We start from the raw sequence: 27,490 nt of genomic DNA on the forward strand, positions 1-27,490 counted from the left end.
ACCAGGAAGGTGCACCTGCTTCTATTTGGTGATGGCTAGTGGAGGACCCCACTTAGCACCAGAGAGCAGCCAGGAAGGCTCAGAGGAAGAAAGTAAGGAAGGCATAATGTGAGATGAGGCTGCTTTGGTCTCTAAAGCTAAGGGAAGCCCTTAGTGGTGTTTTGAACACAAGAACGACACAGTCCCGGTTGCAGAGATGGCCCAGCCACCGAGAAAGCTGGCTGATCTTGCAGAGGACCAGAGTTCAGTTCACATCGGGTCCACAACTTGCAGTAACTATAGCTCAGAGTGATCTAATGCCCTCTTCTGACCTCTGTGGGCACCTGCACGCACGTGCCCGTGCCCACAGACAGACAGACACATAGACACAATTCAACACTTTATTTATTTGATTTTTGGTATTGGGCTTTTCAAGACAGGGTTTCTCTGTGTAGCCTTTAGTGTAAATCTTTATGTTTTTCTGGCCACGTGTCTTATCTGCTAAAAACCATGGCTGTTTAAACTGCAGTTTTTCCAAGATGGCGGCTGTAAGTTTGCCTCCAGCTCACTGCCTCAGTCTATGCTGACATCCAGCAAAAGCTGCCGGCTTGGAGATGTGGTCACTGCCACTTCTAGCTGTACATACACACCTTTCAATTGTTAGCAGAGCCTCTTAAAAGAACCTTGCTGTTTTTTCTAAAGGTGTGTATCACCACTGCCTGATCTCTATAGCTTGAGGCTGACATACTTTCTGAATCCTCAGGCAAGCTTTAATAAATCATAAATTGCCGCGCCAGCGCCACAACCAAGTCCAGGGTATCAGGAAAAGAGAGACCAGACATCCAGCTGTTTGTACTAAGAGAATGCATGTGCTGCCTTTATTGCCAGGAGAGAGTGTGTGTGTGTGTGTCTGTCTTCATTGCAAGTGCTAAGAGGTCTCTCCCTTGTAGGAGGGAGGAGCTTTTTATACAAGTTTACAGCACAGTGGAAAAAACCCCAGGTAGAAGAGATCGTTGTTTTTCTCCTGCTGGATGTTGATGTCAGAGGGTCAAGGCCAGGGCAGTAAGCCAGGACTAGAAAACAGAAAGCACTTGGACTGGAAAACAAGTTGCACTTGTAGGCTGACCAGCAACTCACAGAGACCCCATGGGGCTGGGGCCCAACAATAAATAATATATTACCACATCCTATAATCTTTCTCTGCTTCCTGTCTGCCATGATGTCAGCTGCTCTGTTCCACCACGTCCTCCAGGTCACGATGGAATGACATCTCTAAATCATCCCATGTTTATATCAGGCAGTTCATCTCCATGATGGCAAACCAATACAGTAAAATATAATGCCAAGAAGTTATTTTGATTTAATTAAATAATGCTCCCCACTGCAGCAGCTCCCCAGTGGGTCAAGCAGTCATCCTGGATGACTTTTGCTTTTTATGTAAAAGAACCTGTTCTTGCTAGGAAATTTCCAGGAGTGAAGGCTTGAGCAACAAGGGTCTGGTATATACAGACCCTCAATAAACACCACTGTCTTCTAATCCCCATCAATCCTTAGCCACAGGGTGGAAGACATAAATCATCTGGAAAGAACCAGGCTGGGGGCCAGGCCCAGAGATAAAGGCCCCACACAAGGTGGAGGTGGGGGCTGCCCTCATGACAGTGACAACATAGTACATGGAGCAGACAGTCCTGGGTAGAGTGTGCATCTTAACTCCAATGCCTTCAGTTCCTCATGTGAATCATAGTGGTCATACCAATATTCCCTTCACATTCAGTCTCCACCTTTAAGGGCTTTTTTTTTTCATTATGTGTATGGTTGTTTTTTCCTGTATATATGTCTTGTGCACACGTGTGTGCAGTGCCTGAGGAGGCCGGAAGAGGGCATTGAATCTCTTGGGATTAGAGTTACAGATAGTTGTGAGCTACCATGTGTTTGCTGGGAATCAAACCCAGGTCCTTCTGGAAGAGCAGTCAGTGCTCTTATTCGCTGAGCCATCTCTCCAGCCTCTCCACCTTTTGATGAAGAACACCAGAGGGTCTTCAATCATGTTTCTAAGTGACCACAGTTACCACAAAGCATAATGTAGTTAATACCTTGCTGGGGAAGGTGCAAAGGACTCTGGGACTCCAGGGACACAGGGAACTTTCCTGGAGACAAGGGTGGAACAAAGTTTATAAATATTGGGGATAGTGGGGTGAAAGCCAAAATCACAGGACCATCCTTAATGAAAATTTTGTTTCCTGCCGTGAAACTTTATTATCTTTACTTACTGCAAATATATATCTCCAGGACCACATCCCAGTACCCAGTAAAATACAACGTTCAATGTCATGTGTGTGCTGGGTGAGTACTCTACCACGGAGTTACATCTTGAGCCCCAAATACCCACAATCCTATCCAACTAAGAGACAACCTTCATAACTTCTTGACAGTTTTGATCTTGATTATTGTAAGCTATAGAACCTTAATACAATGTCATTGGAAATGACACTTCCCATTTATTTCTGCAGCTCCGTCACCAAACCAGACCCAGAGGCACGCTACTCCCCTCCTAGAAGCCGGTCCTTGGGAGATGAGAGCTGGTGGAAATCCAGTTTATTCAAGGCTCAGCAACCTGGACGGTGCAGGGAGCTCTCACCCTCAAGGCTCTGAGTTGCAGAGCTCAGGAGCACAAAGAGGTTGCATAGGGACAGAAAAGACTGAGCTGTGGGCAGGAAAGCAACCTGCTTCTCGGGGTCCCCATGGCCCTGGATGTACCAGGCTTTTTCTCTCGAGCCACCAACCAGCTCCCAAATCATGACATAGAGACTTCTTAATACTTAGAAATGCTCAGTCCAGCTTAGACTCGTGTCTGGCTAGCTCCTTTAACTTAAATTGGCCTGTTTCTCTTGATCTACCTTTGCCTCGGGACTTCTTACTTTTCTTTCCTTCTGTGTATCTTACTTTCACTGCTTCTCATGTCTGACTGGCTGGTAGCTGCCTGGCTTCTTGCCCTGGGCGTGTCCCCCCTCTCTCATTGACCTTCCCCTCCCCCTCCCCTCCTCTCCCCTACCCCTTCCCTCCTCCTATTTATTCTCTCTGCCTATCAGCACCATCTACCCTTTCTCTGCCTAGCTAATGGTCATTCAGCTCTTTATTAGATCAATCAGGTGTCTTAGGCAGGCAAGGTGAAACAAATACAACACATCTTTATATAGTTAAACGCACATCCTTACTGCTAAACAAATGCAGTAACGCACCTTTACACAGTTAAAGTATATTCCACAGCATAAACAAATGTAACAATCTTTGCCCAGCTAAAATAATATTCCACTGCACCTGGATGTGACTCTTTCTTATTTTCCTATATTCTCTGGCTGTGGAACATTGCAGCCTTGGCCTATGTACCTATGCCCTCTTATGCACATGGTTTTGTGTATGCTGGGTTAGTACTGTACCACGGAACCATAGCCCTCCTCCTTTCTCTTACACACTTAGAGCTTTTCTGTTAGCCCTCCAGGCAGTTCAGGTCAGCTTATATTCAGGACGAAAGACTACAGAAGGCAGGCACTGCTTGCTCTGGTGTCGTGTGAGGGTCCCCAATGCCCTCTAGTTTGCAAATCTGAGTGTCTAGCAGTTAACATCTGTATCATAAACTGCAACTTCTTGGAATTTCAAACTCTGGCACTAAGGAAGTGGAAAGGGCTTGACGAGGATCAAGAGTTCAAGACCAACCTGGGTTACACAGGGAGACCCGCTCCCCCATCTCCAAAATCAAAGAAACAAACAGAAGAAGTTTCTAGAATGCCTGGAAGCAGGGAGGACATATGATCCTTACAAGTGTAAAAGAAGGAAAGTAAGGATGACGCTTCCAGGTCCAGCTCTTAGAGGGGTGGTGCCGTTACAACCTCGCTTTAAAGGGCCCCGCGTTAAAATCCGCATGCCCAGTCCCCCTTCCCTGATACTTTAGCTGGGGCTCACTCCTCTGCCTGGGTCACACAGTGCAGCAGCTGACACATTTGCACAATGACTGAATTATGCACAGCAAGTTCCAGAAGGATGATTGCTGGGGTCATGGAGCCCAAAGCTGTTTTGAGAGCTTTTGGGTGGTGTTTGGCTTGGCTTGGTGCTGGAAACTAACGTTTGAAGATTTGCCAAGCTGCTATCCAGACAATTATGCCACAGCAAGGCTGGGAGAAGTGACTATTTAAACAAACAGAGTTGAAAAAAAGCAGAGTCCAGACAGAGCCACACCTATTATTCCTTCAGTTTTCATGGGCTGGGCTGTGACCCTGAGTGAGCCTCCATTTCCTGTCTGTGACTCTGGCCTTCCTAGCAGAGAGGTTAAGAGATGGGCCAAGGCAAGGCAGGACCTCCAATGCCCGTGGGGTTCCTGTGGGGGCGGGGCTTACCCTTTGGGGCCAGGCCAACCCTCCTAACCTGAGCACTGGTAACAGCGATGACCCCAGTGGTGTCGCAAGCAGGTTCCAGTCCACAGGGCCTCCTTTTCCCGCTTGCAGGAGCCCGCCCTCCCTCAAGAACCGCCCCCAACCCTGGGCTTTGGCTACTTAAGGACACCAGAGCCAGCCCACATTGACACAGTCTCCACTCGCCCACACAGGGTCCAGAATGGAGGCTGGGACTGGGCCTCTGCTCTCGACACTGCTGGGGCTGCTGCTCCTGTCCACGCCGGGGACTGGAGGTGCCAACCCCGCCCTTGTGGCCAGGATCACCGACAAGGGCCTGGAGTACGGTAAGAAGCCGCACTGCAGGCTGGCCTAGGAGACCCAACACCAGGCGCGGCCAGGACATGGAGAACGGTGCATCCCTGGTAGGGAGCCTGCTACTTGGGTCTTGTGGCAATAGCTGCGATTCTGGCCAGATCGCTCCCCAGATGTGTGACCTCAGCACACGACTTGTGGTATCTGACTTCTGCACCAGGATGGTTTGGGTTTCTGTACCTGAAGCAAGAGGAAACTGAGAGAAAGACAGGTAGCAGTGGCAGATGAGCCGTGACTAGAAGGCAGACAGCAGAGAGCTTGGTAAACAGCCCTGGTCTGGGGAGTCTGGGACCGGTCCTTCAGGAAGAATCTTGGGGGAGTTTGCAGCATGACCTAAAACCCACAAGTCATGGCTCGAGGCAGTTAGAGACAGGGAGGGACTCAGGGAGGCTGGCTGGGGGATGGGGTGTGCCACACTGGGACATTAGAGGTGGTCGTGTGGCTTATCAAACTTTAAAAGGTACTGAGTGGTACCTTCAAAATGAGTCCTCCTCAGGTGCCTATACTCTTGTTACTCCTGGCTTTTTTTCATTTATTTATTGCAGTACTAGGGACCGAACCCAGGGCCTCTCACAGGCTAGGCAGGTACTCGACCCACTGAGCTAGGGGCATGGCTACACCTTCTCTTTTTCATTTTTGAATTTTGAATAGCAACTCACTAAGTAACCCAGTCTGGCTTTGAACTCACTCTATAGGTCAGGCGGGACTTGAACATGCTGCAATTTTCCTGCCTCAGTCTCCCAACGTAGCCTGGCTTAAAGTTCAGCATCACCAGGCTTGACCCCACTTTAAAAGCTGGGGAAATATTTGACAAGATGCTGAGATAATGCCACAGAACTATTGTGTCCAAAGGGTGAGGGAGCCGGGGTGCTTGTACAGGCCACACATGTCACATCTGGAGAGCTTCCCCTGCGTTGTCTTCTGGAGGTCATAACATCCCTCAGCTGGGTAGAGATACTGGGACCTAAGATAAGCTATATAAACACAGGGTAAAGTCAGAGAGGGCTTCCAGGAGGAGGCAAAGTAGAAAAGGCAGTAAGAGCTAGCCAGGGACAAAGGGTGACAGTCCATCAGAGGGTTCCTGCTGTATGCGCCCTAATGAAGAGGTCACATTACAAGAGGCGAAAGGGAAGCCTCTAGAGACCTGTGTGTACAGCCCAGCTGGGGGCAAATGCCTGGGTTCTGTTCCTGTCAGAGACACAGTAGGACCATTAACCCCCTGAGAAGTCCCACAGAATCTCCTGGATTTGGTTGTTCTTTTGCTTAAGTTAAAATTAGAAAAGGCGCGAGATGGAACCGGCCCCGGCGCGATGGAGCACGAGCCATGGAGAGTACATTTACCATAGTTTATACAGCGGCGGGAGAGCGAGAGGCGGGGTAAGAGCAGAGCAGGAGAGAGAAGAAGAGTTAGAGGGTGAAGAGTAAGAGTGAAGAGCAGTAAGTGGGCGGGGTCTGTCTTTTAAAGGGGTCCTTTGCACCTGCGTGCAGACTGTACTCATGGACCCCTGGGCTGACCAGAGTGCTGCCTGAGTGCATTCTGCCAGGTAACAGGGCAGGCCAGCATAGTGCCTGAGCCTTTCAGTGATAACTAACTGCATTCATTTGGAAACCCCAAGTCAGGTGCTCTGGTCTTCTGCCCTTCCCTGGGCACAAGTGCCGTGTGTGAGCCCAGTGCTCTGAGGCAGGTGCCATGTGTGAGCCCGGTACTCTAAGGCTGAGTGCTTTGGTTCTTTTATTAATGCTGACCCCCCCCCCTTGCTGTTCTGGGCATTTATAGAGCACCTGTTCCGTCTAGGCTGCCACCGGTGTGACAGGCCAGGCTCCACCATGCCCATGAGGAGGGTGCCATTGTTGTCATTGTTTGAGGGACAGAGAAGGTTAAGCCTGGGGACTTGTTAAAGCCGTTCTGTTAGAATGGCCAGGATTCTCCCACACCCCAAGCAGGTCCTTTTCTGGTCATGCAGTTTGTAAAGGTCTCTCTATTCCTTTCTGTAAAATGGGCACAAGCCTATCAATTACATGGCATGTAGGCACTCTCCTGACTCCATGCTACCTGGTGCTGATGAGCTGGGCAGTCTGTGCTGTGATTACTGTCAGCAAGGACAGCAGCCTCTCTTGCCAGGGAAGGTGGGAGCCACTGAAGAATTTAGAGCACAGAAGGGGAGGCAAGATGGCCAGGTTGACGCCAGCTTTTCCTTGTCTGCAGCGGCCAAGGAGGGGCTGTTGGTTCTGCAGAGAGAGCTGCAGAAGATCACACTGCCTGACTTCACCGGGGACTTCAAGATCAAGCACCTAGGCCGTGGGCATTACGAGTTTCATAGGTGACTGGGGAGGGGGTAGAGTCTAGGCATGGTTCTGGCAGCTTCTTGGGGCAGGCAGTGGGGGTTCAGAGGAGGTTTCTTGGAGGGAGCTGGGTCCCCGCATTCAGCATAGCAGTGTTAATGCCTCCTAAGGGTGTGGCCAGAGTCTCGGTTTCCTCATCTGTACAATGGGCTGCTGCTCCCCTCTCTCCCTTAGAAGGCTAATTCAGGATCCAGCCACTTCAAGTAGGGAAGATAGGCTTAGAACTTAAAATGAAGTCAGTCCTGACTACTAACGCTGCCTTTTGTGGGTGAGGCAGTCAGGGAAGGTTTCCCAGAAGAGGGGGCACCCAAGCTCAGTCTTTAAGGCCTTACTAGATTTAAGTGGCTCATTTTTTAAAGAGGCATGAAGGATGGCCAGCAGAAAGAGGGCAATCAGGCCTGCAGCCTATGGTGCCCTCTTTGCTTAGTGCTCCTTTTTTTTAATTCTTTTTGTTAGTGCACGTTTATTAAACACTTACTGTGTACCAAGCTTCCCCAACACCTCCACCTCAAAAGGAATCAACCTATTGCTTCCCATGGACAGCCCTGGTCTCTTCCAGTCTGCTTGGAGGGCTATCTCAGGCTTTCTTAATTATGGCCCCTTCCTGGCCATGAGGAGGGCAGGATTGGAGGAAGGATCTGCCCTCTGACCTAACGTATCTGTCCACCCCAGGATACTGTCACTGGTCACTATGTGCCTAAAAGCCACTGAACCCCTTCCTCAGAGTGTAGTCACCCCTATTGTGAGAAGGGGACAAAGCGGCACCAGCCTGATGCAGGGGGTTGTGACCTCAGGAGGGTTGTCTAAAGCATGCCCAACGCTGTGCCAGGCAGGGCTGTTAGGAGGAAGTGTGGTTTCCTGGGTCAGCTGTGTCTGGGCACCAGCCTGACGCCTCCCTCCTATCTCCCTGCAGCCTGGAGGTCCAGAGATGTGAGCTGCGTGGCTCCTCCCTGAAGCCGCTCCCAGGCCAAGGCCTGAGTCTCGCCATCTCTGACTCTTCCATCTGGGTCCGAGGCAAATGGAAGGCAAGCAAGTCCTTCGTGTAAGTTAAGTCCCATCTGCCCCTGGCCTTTAGTCCTTCTTCCTGGGTGGTCAGAAAGATCACATGATGAGCTGACAGGCGTAACCCAGACCACTGTGTGGACCACCACAGTCTCTCTCTCTCTCTCTCTCTCTCTCTCTCTCTCTCTCTCTCTCTCTCTCTCTCTCTCTCTCTCTCTCCTCCCCCTCGATTCCACATGCAGGCCTGCTTCCCCTGAGGGCTCCAAGTGAACTAAATAAGACCACACAGCCTGTTCCTGGTTTGCTTCCCACAGATCTAGACCCCAAAGCCAGGACTAGGGCTGTCCTTGTGGCCTTTCAAATGTCCCCTCCTCAGAGGAAGGCACAGATTGGGAAGAGTAAGCTTAGAGACAGTTGGAGCTCATGGAACAGGATGCTGGAGGCTGTGAGAGAGGTGCCCAAAGGGTCCCCAGCTCAACTGGCTCACCCGTCCGTCCCTCCTCTGCCCTGCATCAAGGACTCCTCGGGGCCAGCAGCCCTCCAGCCCCTGGATGTGGCAGCTCCACAAAACACACATGGGTGATTTAAAGGCTCTAGAGGTCAGAAGGTCAAGGTCAAGAGGGCAGCAGGCCTGCCCCCCACACCTCCCCCGCACCCCACCTCCTGTCCCCTCTCCTCGGCTTGCAGGTGGCGTGTGCTTGTCAGATTCCCATGTGGGCTCCTGACAGCACTGGTTCCCCTTTCTTACATCCTAACGTCCTGTGACACTGGTTCCCAACCTGTGGGTCTCGACCCTTTGGGGATCAATGACCCTTTCTGGGGAGTCGCCTAAGACCATTGGAAAACACAGATATTTACATTAGGATTCCTAACGGTAGCAGAATCACAGTTATGAAGTAGCAACAAAAACAGTTTACAGTTGGTCGTCACCACAACATGAAGGACTGTATTAAAGGGCCACAGCATTAGGAAGGTTGAGAACCACTGTCCTAAGAGGGCCCACCCTCCTTGTCCTGTCCGGCTCAGTATGGTGTCACCACCAAGGGGCGCTGGGATGGGGCTTTAACCTGTGCGTTTGGGGACACAATTCAGCCCAGGACCAGTGTCCTGTGTGGCAGCTTCCCACCATGTGTTTTTGCAAAGCGTCCGGTATGAACAGAGGCCCACCAGAAGTGTTAAATGGCCAGATTTACAGATTTGGTGTAGCGGGGGCAGGCCAGGCCACTGAGTTTATATGCTGAAGCAACAATGTCCATTATTACACTTATTTGGGGGTTGGGGAGAGCTCAGCAGTTAAGAGCACTTGCTGCCCCTGCAGAGGACCCGGGTTCCGTTCCTAGTTTCACGTCAGGTAGCTTCCCACCACCTGTACCTCCAGCTCCAGGGGACCCGATGCCCAAACACACGAAGATGCACACACAGACAAATAAGTAAAAATAAATCTTAAAAGTTACTCTTTCCGCCTTCTCTGTCACTTCAGTGTGATCACTAGGTGTGGCATGTGCATCTCCCATTCTGTGCCTGTGACTGCGTGCCTGGCACCTGTGGCATTCGCCACTCCCGCCAGGGCACTGGGCCACACCGCCTCCTCCAGCTTTGGTCTCCCGTCAGCCTTTAGCCGTGTTTCTCCATGTACACATGAAGCTCCGCCCTGTTTTTTTTCCTCAAAATTGCTTTTTTATTTAACTTTTGTTTGTTTTGGCTTTTTTCGAGACAGGGTCTCTCTGTATAGCCCTGGCTATCCTGGAACCGGGTCTGTAGACCAGGCTGGCCTCTCACTCAGAGCTCTGCCTGCCTCTGCCTCCCGAGTGTTTGGACGGAAGGCGTGCACCGCCACCACTTCGAGAAACTTTTTTATTTAAATGAAACTCACAGAGTATAATACTGATCACTTGACATTTATACGACTGTGGCTCACAGGGCTATGTAATCATGGCCTCCACCCAGTTCCCAAACGTTTGTGTCACCCCATAGAAATGTCCATTTACATGAAACAGAGCTACTCCCCACTTCCCTTCGCTATGAACTTGATCATACCACACCACACATCTGCTTCTGTCACTTAGGTTTGAAAGTTCGTCCACATCACTATGCACGATGACATTTTATTCCTTGAACAGAATCCATCTCACGGGTAAACCATATTTTACCTTGTTTTCAAAGGCTGCATAGAACACGAATGTCCAAAGCACATTCAATTTTTTTAAGGTTGGTTTTATTTTGAATGATGTGTATGGGGGTAGGTGAATAATCGGGTACACACTCACCTGTGGTGGCCATAGGTATCTCCCATCACACTGGATCTGGACTGGCAGATCCTTGACAGCCTCTGGGTCCTCTGCAAGAGCGGTAGACATGCGTAACCACTGTAGTCTCTGCAGGCCCCCTCAGGCTGTTTCCTGAAGGTATTTCTCCGTGGGTTGGTTTTGTTTGTGTTTTATTTTCTGCTACCCATGATGCTTCACATCAGGGAGAAAGAGTTGGGCATCAGGTATTCTGCAACTCGGACAACTGTGCTGGGTTGTTCCAGAAAGTGCTCCCAGTGTCCTCTGTGGGCCACTGCACCTGCAGTGTCGATTTACCCTCATCTTCCAAAGTCTTCCAGCTTTGTGGGTGGAAACTGGCATTGTTGTAGGTTCATTTTCCATAACTTTTCCTATGCTTAGCGCTGTGTAGAACTTGGGTTTCTTTTCATTGTTTTCTCCCTTCCTTATTACTTTGTTTATTGTGAGGATTAAGGAATAAGCCTCCCCCACCCTGTGTCTGCTCATATGTTAAGGAAGCAACCCTCCCCACCTCCCTTACTACTAGCCCACCCCCTTACCACCCCACCACTCCCTCACCCCCCACTGTCTAAGAAGCTGATTCTTTTCACTGTGTATACCACGGGGTTTTGTTCGGCCCCAGGCATTGTGCTAGATCTTTTATTTGTGATTAACTCATAAATCTTTGCTGGTGTCTACTTGTTTTGAATAAGAATCCAGGTTCCTGTTTCTGCACCAATGGCAGCAGATCCTAGCCACAATGAATAATTGCTCCTCTGGCCACCAGGAAATTTCGGGGCTCCTTTGACCTGGATGTCAAGAGTATCACCATCTCAGTGGATCTCCTCCTGGGCAGCGATCCCTCGGGGCGGCCCACAGTCACCGCCTCCAGGTGCAGCAGCCGTATCTGTGATTTGGACGTGGACATATCAGGAAATACAAGGTGAGTCACCAAGGGGACCCCTGGGTATGGTCCTGGTGGGCTCGGATAAGTGTTCATATCTGGGTGGAATGCCTAGAGCCCCATAGACATTAGAGACCATTCCTTGAGGACCCTGTTGGGACAGACAGGTACAGACATAGGCAGGAGTGCTGAGGTGCCATTTCCATAAGTCAACAGGCTTAGGGGACCTTGTCAGGGGAGGAAACTTTGTGTAGTGGAGGAACATGTGGCTTTGGCCAAAGTTCAAGTCCATGGTCAAGTTTTTGCCTCCCAGTCTTTGTTCCCCAGGCTAGAAAATCAGATTCTAGTTCCAACCCCAAATCCCCTGATCTTATCAGATATGACAGGAGGCTGGAGCCAGCCATACTGGCTATGGCAGGGCTCTGGGACACTGATTGTGAGCCACCTGGTGTGGGTGCTGAGACTCTAACTTGGGTCCTCTGCAGGAGCAGTATGTGCTCTTAGCCACTGAGCCATCTCTCTGTCTCCAGGTGGCTTTCTCCATCCCCACTGTCCCTGTACCCAGTAGCAGACAGTTGACTGTGTACTGTGTCCCCTGCCCAGGTGGCTACTGAATCTCTTCCACAACCAGATCGAGTCCAAGCTCCGAAAAGTATTAGAGAACAAGGTAAGAAAGGCCAAGGGGGCTGGGTGGATCTTCCCACAGGCTGCTGCCATTGGACAGGCTGTGAGGGCCTGTAACACACGTGCGCGTGCACACACACACACACACATGCACGCACACACTGTGGTCCTGTGATCAAGCTGAATTTGATAAACTTCCCAGCCTTGAACCCATGACATATTACCAAAGTTACTTACATGTCCTGCTGCTGCTTCTAATAATAATTAGCAACATATCTTATAGCAATGTAATGTACATTGCAATAATTATCACAAAATACAGTGCTATAATTATTGTTTTGCTCAATTAATTAGTGAAGAATATACTATTCTTGTCTATAAAGAACAGCTGCTGTTTTGCGATCCTGTGCTTTGGCAAGGAATAATGAGCTGAGGTGTTCTTGCATAATCTTGGCCCAATATTTTTTAATGTTTTGAGACAGGGTCTTACTATTATAACCCAGGCTAGCCTCAAGCCCAAGATCTTCCTGGGGTTATAAATATCAATACCAAACTGGGATAGACCTCTGGCTTTGAAAGAGAGACTGGGGAGGCTGAGAGGGGCGTAGTAAACCAACCGGAATGGGGGTCTTCCTAGCACTGGGGCCCCTATGCCCAAGGCCTTAGAAGAGCTGAGTGTCTCGGAGAGTTGAAGATCTAGCGTGGCCCCTGCTCTCTGTGAGTTTTCAGACGTCTTTCCTGCAAGCTCTCATCTCTGCTCAGGGCTCCATCTTCCCTGCTCAGGGTAGAGTGCACTTTTTGAACCAGAGGGGCTAAGAAGACATACTATGGGAGACATGCTACCTTGTTACCCTGCACCCCCAAACACCTAGGAAGTGGTTGGCCTTGGGTTCTGTGAGGAAGCAGCCGGAACCCAGAGATGCAGAGGTCACAGGGCCAGTGGATGTTGATCAGGATTTAAACCCGGGGTGGGGGGCTTCCTCCTCCTTGTAGCACCCTTGGCCACCATGCTTCCATGCTTCCAAAAGACCCTACTGGGCATCTGGGATGGAAGACCCCATGTTTCCCCCTCCACAAGCATTTGGGTCTCTGAAAGAATAGGGTACCCAGGCTCAGGATTTGGTGTCTTTCCAGGGAAGGGACAACCCTACATAGGCTGACAGCCTCTCTGGGCTCCGAAGCTGCACCCCACACCTCCCAGGCTATCACCCCTTCCATTGGCTCCATGGCACCCCACAGATGACATTCTCTCCCAGCTGTAAAGAAAGGATGGGTTATTACCCTTGCCTCCCCAGCCCTCACGGCCTTCCCCACTGCCTACCACCTGACCGACAGCCCTCTAGAACCACGTGTCCTTACGTGTGCATTGGACATGTCTGTCCTTTTCTGAGAAGCCACCTGTGACTGCACAGTCTCTCTCTTTCACTGCACACATGGGTAAACTGCAGTCAGCATTAACTCACAAATCAAAAAGCACTTTTTAATGGGGCACGGTGGCACACACCTGCAATCTCAGAGCTCAGATACTGAGGCAGGAGGATCTCAAGTTTGAGGCCAGCCTGGGGTACATAACAAGAATCTGTCAAAATGGAGGGAAGAGGGCAGAGATGGCTCAGTAGGGAAAGCGCTTATTGTGCAAGCCTCAGGGCCTGGAGTTCACATGTCCAGCCCCGTGTGAAAGCCAGTAGTGTGGTGTATCTGTAACCAAGTGCTATGGGGTCACAGCCAGGCAGGTCCCAGGGGCTTTGCTGACCATCCAGTCTAGCTGAATAGTGAGCTCCAGGTCCAGAGAAAGATCAGCCAAGGTTCAAAACCTAAGGAGGAGTCTGTGTGTGGGGGGGGGAAGACACCCAAAGTCAACCTCTGGCTTTATCTGCATGCACCGGTAAGTGCACCTTCATATGTGCACACATGCACACAACATAAAACACCCATAGAAGAAAGCAAAGAAATGCTAGTTCAAGTTTCCACTCTCCTGCGCACACATAACAAGGAAAATGCATACGCATGGACCCAGGTGTCAGTAAATGTGAACTGACACAGGAAGCTGTTCTTTGAGACGGGCTCCTGGCAGACACAGCACTTGGTCTTTCTCGCCTGTGGAATCAGTTTACTGCAAACTCCACTTCTTCAACCAGATGCAAATGAAAAATGCACTTGCAGACCATCCCCACGCTAACTCTTATTTATTTACTTATTATTTATGGGAGGGGCACGTGTGCCATGGTGCTCATATAAAAGCCAGGTGACAGTCTGTGGGAGATGTGATCCCCTTCCACTCTGTGGGTCCTAGGTATCAAACCCAGGATGTTGGGATTGGTCACAGCTTCTTTACACACTGGATAGCCCCCATCTCTATTTTTAGAATCCTTTCCTCCTCCAGGCTTCTCTGCTATCCAGAGGGAACCACATGGTTAGCACCTCGCCTTTCAGAGTATTTATCTCTGGCTTTCTTGAAAACATTTCTTCTTGGTCATATTTTGTGGGCTTATATAATAAATAACTCAAGTGATTACAGCATCCAGGACAGCAAACAGGTTTGGAAACATATATTTCCTGCTCTTAAGAAGCTCACAGCTCTACTGGTGGTGATAAATTGTGTATAAGTGGTTCATAGGCACGACCACTGGGTTTCCTATGGGTACCCAGGGAGCAGGGGTGGTCAGAGCCTCCAACCGCCTAGTGATAGCCAGTAGGGCTGACTGCAGGACCTCTATGCCTACTTAGACAGGGGTCAGCTGTTCGGATCTGAGCTCCTGCTGCCAAGGCTTCACCTAAGAAACCTGTTATGATGGAGTTTCACACACCATGTCCCACCAATGCATTTCCATTTGCAGACATGCAGCCTTGGGGTCAGCTCTGAACAGCTCGCTCAGACCCTGCTGGAGTCCATGTCAGGACTGACATGATATTTTTTTTTGTTTTTTAATCACTTCTGCTTTGGTAGCACCTGGTACATGCTCAGAATTTACGGATATTTGCAAGTATATGACCACAGAGCAAACGTCACCATGGGCTTGCACAGGGGTGGACTCACCAGCCTTCCTTTTCCTGCTTCTCTCAGGTTTGTGAGCTGATCCAGGAGTCCGTGACATCCGACCTGCAGCCTTATCTCCAAACTCTGCCAGGTAGGACACCCACATGCCCCTAGGGACTCTATTTCTCTTCATTTTTCATGAGCCTATACTTGGACCCTATCAAATAGTCAGAGAGTAGAAAGAAGCGATGTAAAATCTTCTTTTCTCCTCAGCATTTCTGCCAAGAGGTAGCCTTGATCTAGGCCCCTCTTACAAAGAAAGCATTTAATTGGGGCTTGCTTACAGTTTCAGAAGTTTAGTCCATTATCTACATGGCAGGGAGCATGCAGGCAGGTGCTGGAGTAGCTGAGAGCTACATCCTGACCCTGACCCATAGGCATAGAGAATGTGAGAGAGGGGGGGGGAGAGAGAGAGAGAGAGAGAGAGAGAGAGAGAGAGAGAGAGAGAGAGAGAGAGAGAGAGAGAGAGAGAGAGAGAGAGAGAGAGAGAGAGAGAGAGAGAGAGAGAGAGAGAGAGAGAGAGAGAGAGAGAGAGAGAGAGAGAAGAGAAGAGAAGAGAAGAGAAGAGAAGAGAAGAGAGAGAGGAGAGAGAGAGCCTGGGCCTGACATAGGTTTTTGAAACTTCAAAGCCCACCCCTAGTGGCACACTTCCTCCAAAATGACCACATCTCCTAATCCTTCTAATCCTTTCATTCCCTGGTGACTAAGTATTCAAATATATATAATCCTATAGGGGTCATTCTTATTCAAAATACCACAGATGTTTAGTTTTGCTACTTTTTGCAATGGCCACAAGGCAACAGGGAGTGCCTTGCATTTGCTTCTTGTATCTGAGGAGCAGCTATGTTTGGAGTCCAAGTTCCAGGAAGCATATGGGAAGTTTGCACTTGATAAAGGGTCTATGCATTCTATGATGAGGCTTCCAGGCCCCTGGATGGCACTTGCTAACACCCCTTCAACTGAGGCTGAGGCTGCCACTGGCACATCTGACCATGCATGGGACATGGAACAGTCGCTCAACCAGGGATGTGGAAGGGGTATTCCCCCAAGGCCCTTGAGGGATACCTGGATTTCTTGGTCCTTTTGCTTAGCAAGAACGGTGTGTGTGTGTGTGTGTGTGTGTGTGTGTGTGTGTGTGTGTGTGTGTGTGTGTGTTGTGTCCCTCTGGCTGGCTGTGACCACCCAACTGTGTGTGTGTAAACTGCTTAGGCCTTAGCTGAACCTCATACCCTCACCACAGCTTCTCCGCCATGGGACTGGAAACATTCTGCCATGCCCCTTTGTTAGAAAGGCATGGCCTGGAAGCTGGGATGGATGGAATGGGTAGGTGGGGTCTTTTATGAGATCTATTTTGATTATGCTACATTACGTGTATTTGTGGGTATGCCCACATGAGTTCAGATGTCCTGGAAGGCTAGAGGCATCAGATCCTCCTGGAGCTGGAGTCACAGGTGGTTGTGAGCTTTCTGACCTGGGTGCTGGAAATTGAACTCTGGTCCTCTGGTAGACCAAGATGCACTCTTAGCCACTGAGCCGTCTCTCCAGCCCCCAGGTGGAGGGTATTTAGAGAAGCAGTTAGGGCTCACCCCTCTTTACTTGCTGCAGGCCACACCTGGCCCTACCTCTGTCCCTCACTCTGTCCCTCCTCTAACTTACAGTCACAGCGGAGATTGACCATGTCCTGGGCATTGACTACAGTTTGGTGGAGGCGCCCCGTGCAATGGCCCATATGCTAGATGTGATGTTTAAGGTGAGGGTGCAAAACTGGGAGTTAGCCATGGGACACAGGACAGTCAACCCACTCTGTTCCCTAATTTCAGGTCTGTCCTCATTTTTAGGGGTTCTTGCTCTGCCCAGGGCCCAGAGTTATGGAGTGGTGGGTAGTATTCCCAGAAGTGGGAGTCACACAAAAGTATCTCTATACCACCCTCAGCCTCAAAACTCCCTCCCCCACTCCTCCAGCACCTTGCCCACCCTGATGGGGGAGGGCATCAGAACTTGATGGGGCAGAGGGGCTGGCTAGCACACACCCTGCTGTTTCCATAAAGCAAAGCTTCTAGAGCCCTTGTGCCTTAAGTGACACAAGCTTGCCCAAAGGATTTCATCATTAGAGGGGCAGTTCAGGACGATGTTTCCAGTCAATGCCCTTCACCAATCAGTCATCATAGGTAACCCCTGAACTCAATGGCTAGCCATGGGATAGACTTCAAACTATCCAGCTGTCCCCCTTCCTCTCCAGGGTGAAATTTTTAATAGGAATCATCGCACCCCGCCTGCCTCCCCAACTCCAGTGATGAACCTACCTGAAGATAGTAAACAAATGGTCTACTTTGCCATCTCAAATCACGCCTTCAACATAGCCAGCCGGGTTTATCACCAGGCTGGGTACCTGAACTTCTCCATTACAGATGACATGGTGAGAATATGGGCTTTGCTGTGCTCCCCAGGGACAGCATGCCTCATCCTTCCTTCCATTCTGTTGTACTTACACCAGAAAAAGAATGAGTTCTAGCTAAGCAAATATCAAGACCAGCAAAATATATTAACATAATTTCTCTTTACTTCATGGGCCACCAGGAAACTCAAGGCCAAAGTTCTTTCTCCCTCATAACTACCAAAGACTTGTTTAGGTGTCTCTGTTTGACCTTCCAGTCTAGGCCTACTCTAACTCGTATTTTCTCTTATCATGATAACTCCTGCAGGCCTATGAAAAATAATTTAGTGGGCTGGACAGTGATCGTCCATGCCTTTAATCCCAACCCTCAGGAGGCAGAAGCAGGCGGATCTCTGTGAGTTCAAGGCAAGCCTGGTCTACAGAGTGAGTTCCAGAACAGGCTCCATAGCTACAGAGAAACCCTGTCTCGAATAAAAAAAAAGGGATAATAATTTAATGGGTGAGGCAAAATCACATTACAGAGAAAGAAAATAAGGACCGAATAAAAAGTAAATGACAGTTGCCGGGCATTGGTGGCGCACGCCTTTAATCCCAGCACTTGGGAGGCAGAGGCAGGCAGATCTCTGTGAGTTCGAGGCCAGCCTGGTCTACAAAGTGAGTTCCAGGACAGCCTCCAAAGCCACAGAGAAACCCTGTCTCGAAAAACAAAAACAAAAAACAAAAAAACAAAAAAAAAGTAAATGACAGTTATGAAGACACTAGAATTGTAATTTTTTTTTAATCACAAATCTTTTTGTGAGCTTCCCTGCAGCCAAAGTGAAAAGGGTACCTAAATTGGACAGGAAGAAACAGATCTAGATCCTCCTAAAATGCACCTTGATGTCACTGTTACCAGTGAGATTTGCAGACATGAGAGTGGCTTTCACACCTTATAACACCCCCCTCAGTTATTTTAGGTTTTTTAGGGTTCAAAGAGGGGTTGGCTGTAGCAACTCTTAAGAATTGAGGTCTGTGAACAATGTCAAAGTGGTGGGACACATGGCAAAGATGGAGGGCCATGTGATGACAGATGGGGACTTTGTCCTGGCAGGGGTTTCTCCACACGCCACCACAGACCTTTCGTTTCTCCCACCTGCTTCACAGAGTACTCCACATGAGGGGCTCCTGAAAGTAAGGAGGGAAAGCCTGGCCCAAGGTCACACTGACAGGCTGGCGCTTCAGTAAGGTCTCAACTGGGAGATCTCTGAATTATGCCTGTAGGATCACAGCTATACCCCCATCCCCAGGAGGTTCATGTGCTCTGTAAGACAGAGGCCTCACGATAGCCAAGGCAACAGGACCCATAGGGAGAAGCTAGCCTTCACACACACACACACACACACACACACACACACACACACACACACACACGCACACCATAGTTCATAGTTTGCCAACTTGACAGGCTCTAGAATCACCAAGGACACAAAAACAAATCCCTGTCATCTCTGTGAGGGATTATACAGATGAGGTAATTGAGGTGGGAAGACACGCCCACTATGGGCGGCACCATTCTGTAGGCTGAAGGAAAGGAGAGTGAGTTGAGACAGGGCCATCTCTGCTTCCTGACAGTAGGTGCAAGGTGTTCAGCTGCCTCAGGCTCCTGCCGTGATGGGCTGTATTCTGGAACTGTGAGCCAAAATGACCCCTTTTCAAGTCGCTTTGGTCAAGCATTCTGTTACAGCAATGAGAAGTGACTGACTCATTCATGTCCACGATTCTCCTCTAATGAGCACCCTAAAGCTCCCATGTCTTCTTCCTGCAGTTACCACCTGACTCCAAAATCCGGCTGAACACCAAGGCCTTCCGCCCCTTCACACCCCAGGTAAAGCCCCTTCCACCTTCCATGGGCGCGACCTGAGCCCACCAGCTTGCCAAAGCTTCTCTCTAGAACCTCTGTGCCCCTCTCCACTTGACCCAGAACCAGAGGCTAGTGAGGAGACCCCAGGGAATGTCTGGGGACTGTAGACTTGAAGGCTCTCTTCGAAGTCCTTGCAGCATGAGCCTAAGCTTCCTCTGGTTTTCCGGTTTGGTTTTGTTGTTAAGAGGCCCAAGGGGGCTGGAGAGATGGCTCAGCGGTTAAGAGCACTGGCTGTTTTCTTCCAGAGGTCCTGAGTTCAATTCCCAGCAACCACATGGTGGCTCATAACCACCTTGAATGAGATCTGGTGCCCTCCGCTGGCATGCAGGCAGAAGACTGTATACACAATAAATAAAATATAAAAAAAATAAAAATAAAAATAATAAGAGGCCCAAGGGGTTGCTGAGAAGGGCACCTAATTAACCAGAGAGGGTTACCAGGAACCAGGCATGCTCAGCTTGCTTTAAGGGGCTCTTACAACATTTGAGGTGCTGGGATGGGACCTGGGGTACACATATTCTACAAAAGCTCACTACTCCTGAGTTATACCCCAACCCTCAGTTTTATAATACAGGATCTCATATGTGGCCCAGGATGGCCTTGAACTTGCCAAGAGCTTGGAACTACAGATGTGCACCACTACCCCCAGTATTGAGATTTATCTGAATGGAAAAGAAGTTCACATATCTTACCATTCCAGATATATAAAAGGTGATGGAGGGAAGGACTCCTAGCCCCTGCTGGCCCCTGCTGGCCCCTGCTGGCCCCTGCTGGCCCCTGCTGGCCCCTGCTGGCCCCTGGCTCCCACTTCCCATGAAAAGTCTCCCAGGTTTCCAGTAGTGTCAGATCCCAGAAGATGGTGCCAGATCACAGAGGTTGTGATGCCCCATGCAGGTACTGAGAATTGAACACAGGTCCTCTGCAAGAACCAAATATGCTCTTAACCACTGAGCCCTCTCTCCAGTCCCCCTCCCCTAGCCCCTGTTTTATAGTCTCTGCAGGAGGCAGTGTGGGTTCCCCCTGGTTCTTTTGCACAAACAGGCATGAACCACATTCTCTGACCTTCCTGTCTGTGGGAAACCCTCCATACAGGAAGTTAAGCAGCTTCCTCCCCCTTTTTGGTCACAGTGAGACAACCTGCCCTGGTGTAGGTATAGTCTCCATAGAGTGAAGGCATGGGTTGTTTGCAGCCTTTGGTGACACCAGCATCACAGTAGGTCTGCCAACACCAGACCTGTTTGCATGTTGCTTTGCTTAGATTGGTCCCCAGATTCCCACTGGTTCCTCTCTCAACTTTTCCAACCATGCCTTGCAGAAGGCTAAGTACTGTGCAGAAAGGGATTAAAAGGGTGAAAGAGAATTTAGAAGTTTAGTTTAGAGAGATGGCTCAGCAGAGAGCAGTTGTTGCTCTTCTAGAAGATCATATTTAGTTCCCAGCACCCACATGGTGGTTCACAATCATCCCTAACTCCAGTTCCAGGGGATCCAATGCCCTCTTCTGACCTCTGAGCATCAGGCATGTATGTGGTGCACCTACATGCATGCAAGCAAAACACTCGTATAGACATAAAACAGAATAAATAAATCTGAAAACAAATTTAAGAAAGAAATTGAATGTCCAAGTCCTCCATTGTCAGGCCCTGACCCTTCTCAAAGTTGCAGAGTTTTTCCAGCTAGTTCTGAGACATCCTTGGTCACACCCTGGCTCCAACACCCCTTGGCTCCTGACTCCCCCACCTTCTTGTCACCACCACAATCACTCAGCAAAGCAGCCACCTGCTGTGTCCTGGATGACTAGCTGCCCCACCCCCTCCAGCTCCTAAATTCTCCTGACAGTTAACAGATGGATCTGCCTTTATAGAACCAAAGGATCATGGGAGTTTGTTCTCCCTCCTCAGCCTTGTCTCAGATTAAATTCCATGGCCATCATAATTCAATAAAATATTGATTCCCCCTTGCAATGATGAGATCTGGTCAGGTCCGGTTTCTGAGAGCTAGCACAGATGCTGTGATGTCCCTCTTTCTCTATTGGCCAAGGAGGGTAGGGGTAGGGTGTCTACACAGACAGATGCCCCTCCACTGTTAAGAAGGCACAGGGTATAGCACGTTCTGTGGAAAGTAGAAGGGGACCCAAAATGTCCCCTTTATGATTTCCCTTTGGTCTCTGCAGACCTATTTCCTTCTTCCAACACGATCTCCAAATTCTACCCCCAGATAACCAGAAGGTACCCCGACATGAACATGGAGCTCCGTGGGACAGTGGTCTCTGCCCCACTCCTGAATATCAGTCCTGGAAATCTGTCCTTGGCCCCTCAAATGGAGATTGAAGGCTTTGTGCTTCTGCCCAGCTCCGCCCCGGAGTCTGTCTTCCGGCTGAGTGTGGTAAGGCTCAGCGCCTTGGCAAAGGCTGTTTTGTTTTGTTTTGTTTTTGCTTTTTCAAGACAGGGTTTCTCTGTATTGTTTTGGAGGCTGTCCTGGAACTCGCTCAGTAGACCAGGCTGGCCTCGAACTCACAGAGATCCGCCTGCCTCTGCCTCCTGAGTGCTGGGATTAAAGGCGTGCACCACCAACGCCCGGCTGCAAAGGCTGTTGTTCCTCTTCATGAGGGCTTTCCCCTCACTCTCCTCAGGTCTCAACCCATGCATTACAACCCCAGAAAGGGCTTTCTTGCTTCCTCTGTTTCACCATTTGCATTTTTTTTAATTTGTGTCACTCTGTTAATTCTCTCCATGGTGTTTATTGCCCAGGCATTTGTGTAGCTATTTGAATTTGCTGTCTTGTTTCAGGCTTCAAACTCAACAAGATCAAAGTCCTAGAGGGTAGTTCCTCTCAGAGGGTGTATCTGCCTTTCAGAGTTACTGATGATATCAAATTGTTTTTAAATAAAATAGAGTTCATCGTTATCATTGCTAGAGTTGAGCTGGGCCCAGGGGTACCCGGCCACGACCTCTAAGAGCTGACTAGGTGCAAATTCCAGGTCTTCTCTTGGTACCCTGTTAAAGGTTTAACTGCTGTTATTTCAAGTAAAGCTGTTCATGTCCAAGTTCAGTCCCTCACTGGTCGACACATTGAGTGCTGTGGAGGCTGCCGTCCAGTGGGCGAGTTTCCGAGGCTGCTGGTTCCCTCCTCGTCCCTAGCATGACAACCACCATCATTAAAGCTTGCCTCTTTCTACTGCCTCTCCCAGGTCACTAATGTGTTTGCTTCATTGACCTTCAACAACAGCAAGGTCACCGGGATGCTGCACCCAGAGAAGTAAGGGATGGGCATCACAGCAGGGGGGAAGCTGTGCGTGGGCTCCTTCTGGACTCTGTAATTGGGGTGGGGATGGGATGTGACTCCCCTGTCAATGTTGAGGGTCTGCCATCTGGGAAGGAAACATATGTGTAACTTACTCTGGTTGGCTTCATTCTTTTTCGGTACTGCCTTACACATTTCAAATGTCTGAATGACTCACACTGCTTTTGCTTAGTTTATGAATTTCAGCTCTCGGCTGTATTGACTTACTGGGATGCTAAAGGCATTTCCCCAGGCCCCGCCCATCTTCCCAGCATCACTGTGTCTGTCTCCCCTGCCCCTCTGGCTCCTGTGCCTTCCCCCGCTTGGTACCTACCCCGTGACTCTGCTTTATTACAGGGCACAGGTGAAGCTGATAGACTCCAAAGTCGGCATGTTCAACGTGAGTTCCTCAGTTATGGCATGATTAAGATGCCAGTTAATTGCTGATGTTTTTGAAGCAGTTGCCATGGCACCTAGAATAGGAGTGGGAACAGAAGAGCAGATCTCTGCCCAGGCCTCTGTCAAACCTCTCAAGAATGCAATACAGGGTCAATGAATAATTATGTCCCAATACAAGATTGGTTGTTGGTCAGGATTATTTTAACTGCAATGAAAAGAAATCCATCTCAGGCTGTCTTGAGCAAAGAGGTAGGATTCATAGGGTCACATAACTAAAAATAAAAGGCAAGGCTTGAGAGATGACTCAGATGGCAAAATGCTTGCCATGTATAAGGACCTGAATTCAAAACTCCAATGTATAAGTAAAAGCCAAGCATGGCAATCCCAGGGCTAGGGAGAAACAGGTGGACCCATGAAGCCCACTGGCCAGCCTACTTAGTGAGCCCTGGCTCAGAGAATAAGATTGAGGGCTCCTGAAGCATGACATCTGAGACTGACTTCTCTCTCTCTCTCTCTCTCTCTCTCTCTCTCTCTCTCTCTCTCTCATACACACACACACACACACACATACTTATCCATATAAACATGCATGCACACCTGAATGAACATACACATAATGCCAACCATAAGGTGGGCATTTCACATAGAGCTGGACTCAGGTGCTCAGGTCTGTGCATCAAGACCCTCTGCCCATGCCTCAGGTCTAATTTCACCCAACTTGGCTTCATTCACAGACAGATGCTTCCATTGGTAGCAAACCCAAGAGTCTCCTGGAGACTCTGGAGAGAAAAAAATCCCTAAGCTAGGTGGGTTTTGTTTTGTTTCAAGACAGAGTCTCGCTATGTAGCTTTGGCTGTCCTAGGAGCTTGCTATGTAGACAAGACTGGCCTGGAATTCACAGAGATCCACCTGCCTCTGCCTCCCAAGTGCTAGGATTAAAGAAGCAAAGATTTGTGGTCAGCTCCACCATTGCCACCCGGGGTGGGGTAAACTACACCTAATTGTTTCTTAAGGCACAAAATGGCTGCATGGTCACCGTGTACCTCTTCTCTTCTCCCCCAGGTGAACCTGTTTCAATCATTTCTTAACTATTACCTTCTCAACACACTCTACCCTGAAGTCAATGGTAAGAATGGCTCTAGGCCTTCCCAGGTCTGGGGAGAGAGTCTTTGCCCTGGATTGGAAGCCAGGGTCTTCTGACAGCTGTGTGATCCTGAGAAATCACACATCAGAGTTTGATGACCACTGTGGGATGGAATACTAAAGGCAGCCTCTTCCAGGGCTCCTGTGGGGGATTGGGATTGAGACAGTTCTTTGATGCCCAATAAGCTCCTAATGGGGAAGGAGAGACTTCCGGAAATGCCCATACTTCCTGAGGTGACAGGTGAAAGACCAAGGATTGGGTCACAGTAGGACAAGGCAACCACCTTGAATATGCATTTTCCAGTCAACTGCCCAACTCCATAGTCAAATAAAACAACTTAAGACCCAAGGCCGTTCCGTGACACACAGCTTCAGCAGGCTGCCTCAGAAGCAGATGGTGGAGGCCAGAGAGCCGCCCACTGGTCATCACACCCTTCTGCCTCCTCATACCTGCCACTTCCTTCATCAGACCATGTCTGGTGACTTAGGTGCCCTGCCAGTCATTCTGGGTTCAAATCTGCAGTTTTCTTGCTTTGGAACCTAGAACAAGATACCCGGCCATTCTGTGCCTCAGTTTCCATATCTATAAAATAGGAATAGTGATAACACCCACCTCACAGTCTTAGGCAATCATTGAGTGGGAACACACTGCATCAAGTGTATGTAGAGCTCTGAGCCTTTGGTAAAAATTTGTCTATCGCCGTTATCAACACATCTCTTCAATGGTGTTGTCAATCCACAGATGAGCTGGCCAAGGGCTTCCCCCTCCCTCTTCCAAGGAATATTCGGCTCCACGACCTTGATCTCCAGATCCACAAGGTCAGTGGGTTCAGTGGGACTCTGGGGATGTGAGGCATCGGAGCTGAGCAGTCTGCCAGGTCTGAAAGCTACTACTCAGAGGGTAGACTCACTTCAGTCCTGCAGCTGAGAAGACTCGGAGAACAGAGTGTCCCCCGGAGTGTCCCCAGGAAGCCAAGGTTGGAGTCTGGGGACAGGAGAGATGGCTCCGTGGTTGAGAGCAAGTATTGCTCCTCTGTGGACCATAAACTGTTTCCAGCCCCCATAATGGATGGCTCAGAGCAATCTGTAATGTACCTCCTGCTCCAGGGGATCAGGTACCTCTGGGCTACTCGGTACGTGGGCTCACATACACAAAGTCACACACAGATGCATTCACACACTGCAACTTCCTGGCGGCCTCATGAGTGTCCTTAGTGCCACCTAAACGTTCTCTCCTTGACAAAGGATACAAAATCGAGATCTCCTGGGCTTCACTTTCTTTTGAGGTTCTTGAGTTTCTGTCATCTAGATGGGTGGGAACTGGGCCAAGTTCAATTCTTCCCAGGGATCCACCACCGTCTTTAGCAGCCAAATGGCCATAGTTGACCTCAAATTCCAATAAACATGCTAATGTGTGATAAATCTTATAGTCGCTTCTCAGGTGCCAGACATGATAAACATATTAATTCTATATGCATAGCACAATTAATAAACATACAGATGTCACTATTGGGCAGGAGGTATTTAACACAACCTGGGGCCCCAAAATGCTCATTTTGAGAACCCCAGCCTTGCCAGCAGGTCATGTTCCAAAGGCTGCTGGTAAGTTATATGATTCCCTAGGCTAGTTTGGCTTTTGCTTAATTGTCTGCTGTCCTGGGTTTCACGAATGCTAGGAAACACTCTAGCACTGAGCCACTGCCTCAGTCTCTGTCTTGACTCTTAAGAGAAAGAGCTGCACCCCAAATGTAGCTTAGAACTTTAAACAAGTGTTATAGCCTATACACATTTTTTTAATTCTCTGAAGTCCCATTTACCACTCACAAGCACGGTTGGAATTGGGGAGGCCTGTCTCCAGGATCCTGGGGGTTTAGGGTTTGTTTGTTTCTCCCCTAAGGTTTTCTTAATTTTTGTTTGTTTGTTTGAGACATGGGTAGTATTAGCTCTCATATTGTTACAGGGGTCTCTGAGTTCTGAGCTGTTTGAATTCAGTCAAGAGACAGAGACAGTTCAAAAAGAAGTTTATTTAGCAGGGGCTGGTGAGATGGGTCAGGGGTCAAGGCACTTGCCCCCAAGTCTGATGCCTGAGTTGGATTCACGTTGTAGAAGGAGACAATTGACTACCATCTGTTCCCACAGGTTGCTCTCTAACTTCCAGACATGCACCATGAGGGTGTGTGTGTGTGTGTGTGTGTGTGTGTGTGTGTGTGTGTGTGTGTGTGTGCGTGCTCACACACACACAAAATAAACAGACAGGCAAATAAATGTTAATATGATTTAAAAGGTTAGATAAATAGTCCAAAGAGACTGAATGGGATTCCCCAAGGTGTCCAGCTACCAGTAGAACCTATTTTGTGGATTTGAAAGATTATGTAAATATGAGATGGGTGATATAAGGTACATCTTTCTCCCTCTCAAATCATGGTAGACCAGATCTCCTTTTTGAGGGCATTTCTTCCCATGATCCTCACAAAAGGGGAAGGCAAAAACCACTGTGCAAGTGATAGTGGAATCATCTTGAGTTAGTACATGACACAGACCCTTCAGATGATGGAAACTTAAGAACAGAAAGAAAGAGAAGCACAGGAGCTCAGGAATTCATGTCCTTTGCCAAGGAGAGGAAATTTAGGTGATACAAAGGACATTTATGAGGGCCTGCCAGGAAGCTACAGCTTGGGAAGTGACAGATAGGGTACCATCTGGGAGAAGGGAGCTGGCAAAGGCTACAGAGGAGAGCTGAAACTGGAGATTTATACACTGACCTGACTCTGGTTTCTAGCAGAGCTATGTTCTTCACAGCAAGTACTCATATTCTCTGTCTGTCTGTTGTCTGTCTGTCTGTCTTCCCTCCTTCTCTCCCTCCCTCTCTCTTTACAAGATCTGGCCTCGAACTCATGATCCTCTTGCCTCAGTCTCCCGAGGGCTGGACTGCAAGTGTGCATCACAATGCCTGGCTTAGAGGAGTCTCTTTCCTGTTTCCTCCTAGGACTTCCTATACTTGGGTGCCAATGTCCTGTACATAAGAGTCTGAGGACAAGAAGAGCAATGGACCCCGGAGACCACAGCTGGACCTGCCATTTGCAATTCCAGATGTGCAGCACATCTCTGGAGAGTTCCGAAATACAAAGTTGTTTCTGTTCATGGCTCCAGTGGACCCTGCCCCTGAAGTCCTCTTCTTTACCCTTTTGACCTGGACTTGACTCTCTCTTCCAGGAGGGGCCCTCTCCCCCGACTGACCTGGAAAAGCCTTAAGAGCAGGCACTGTGGTTTTGAATTCACCGCCTGATCTTCATATCTGGCAGAATGCTGGCACTTAGTAGGTCTTCAATAAATATTTATAGAACAACATGATATTACAGCTGAACCTCTTTATTGTTCCTCCTAACAACCCCCCCCCCTGCCATCTGGTCTCGGCCGGTCTAGATGCTCAGCTCCAACTGTGGTCTCCAAGGCTATATCTT

At 49.2% G+C, this 27,490-nt stretch overlaps 1 protein-coding gene across 1 annotated transcript; it reads left to right on the top strand.

Annotated features, from left to right (window-relative positions):
* The first annotated feature begins 4,526 nt into the window (after positions 1-4,526).
* On the top strand, positions 4,527-27,380 carry LOC101826995 (lipopolysaccharide binding protein). Its single transcript, XM_005082653.4, has 15 exons — positions 4,527-4,711; positions 6,946-7,060; positions 7,996-8,124; positions 11,136-11,291; positions 11,856-11,919; positions 14,941-15,004; positions 16,572-16,663; positions 17,153-17,329; positions 19,113-19,172; positions 21,423-21,590; positions 22,396-22,463; positions 22,845-22,887; positions 23,949-24,012; positions 24,772-24,848; positions 27,016-27,380. Exons 1-15 carry the CDS (start codon positions 4,588-4,590, stop codon positions 27,058-27,060), a joined length of 1,446 nt encoding a protein of 481 aa, XP_005082710.1. The 5' UTR covers positions 4,527-4,587; the 3' UTR covers positions 27,061-27,380.
* The last annotated feature ends 110 nt before the right edge of the window (positions 27,381-27,490 follow it).

Source organism: Mesocricetus auratus, unplaced genomic scaffold, assembly GCF_017639785.1.
Source record: "Mesocricetus auratus isolate SY011 unplaced genomic scaffold, BCM_Maur_2.0 Super-Scaffold_100028, whole genome shotgun sequence".
In the NCBI taxonomy this organism is placed as follows: Eukaryota; Metazoa; Chordata; class Mammalia; order Rodentia; family Cricetidae; genus Mesocricetus; species Mesocricetus auratus.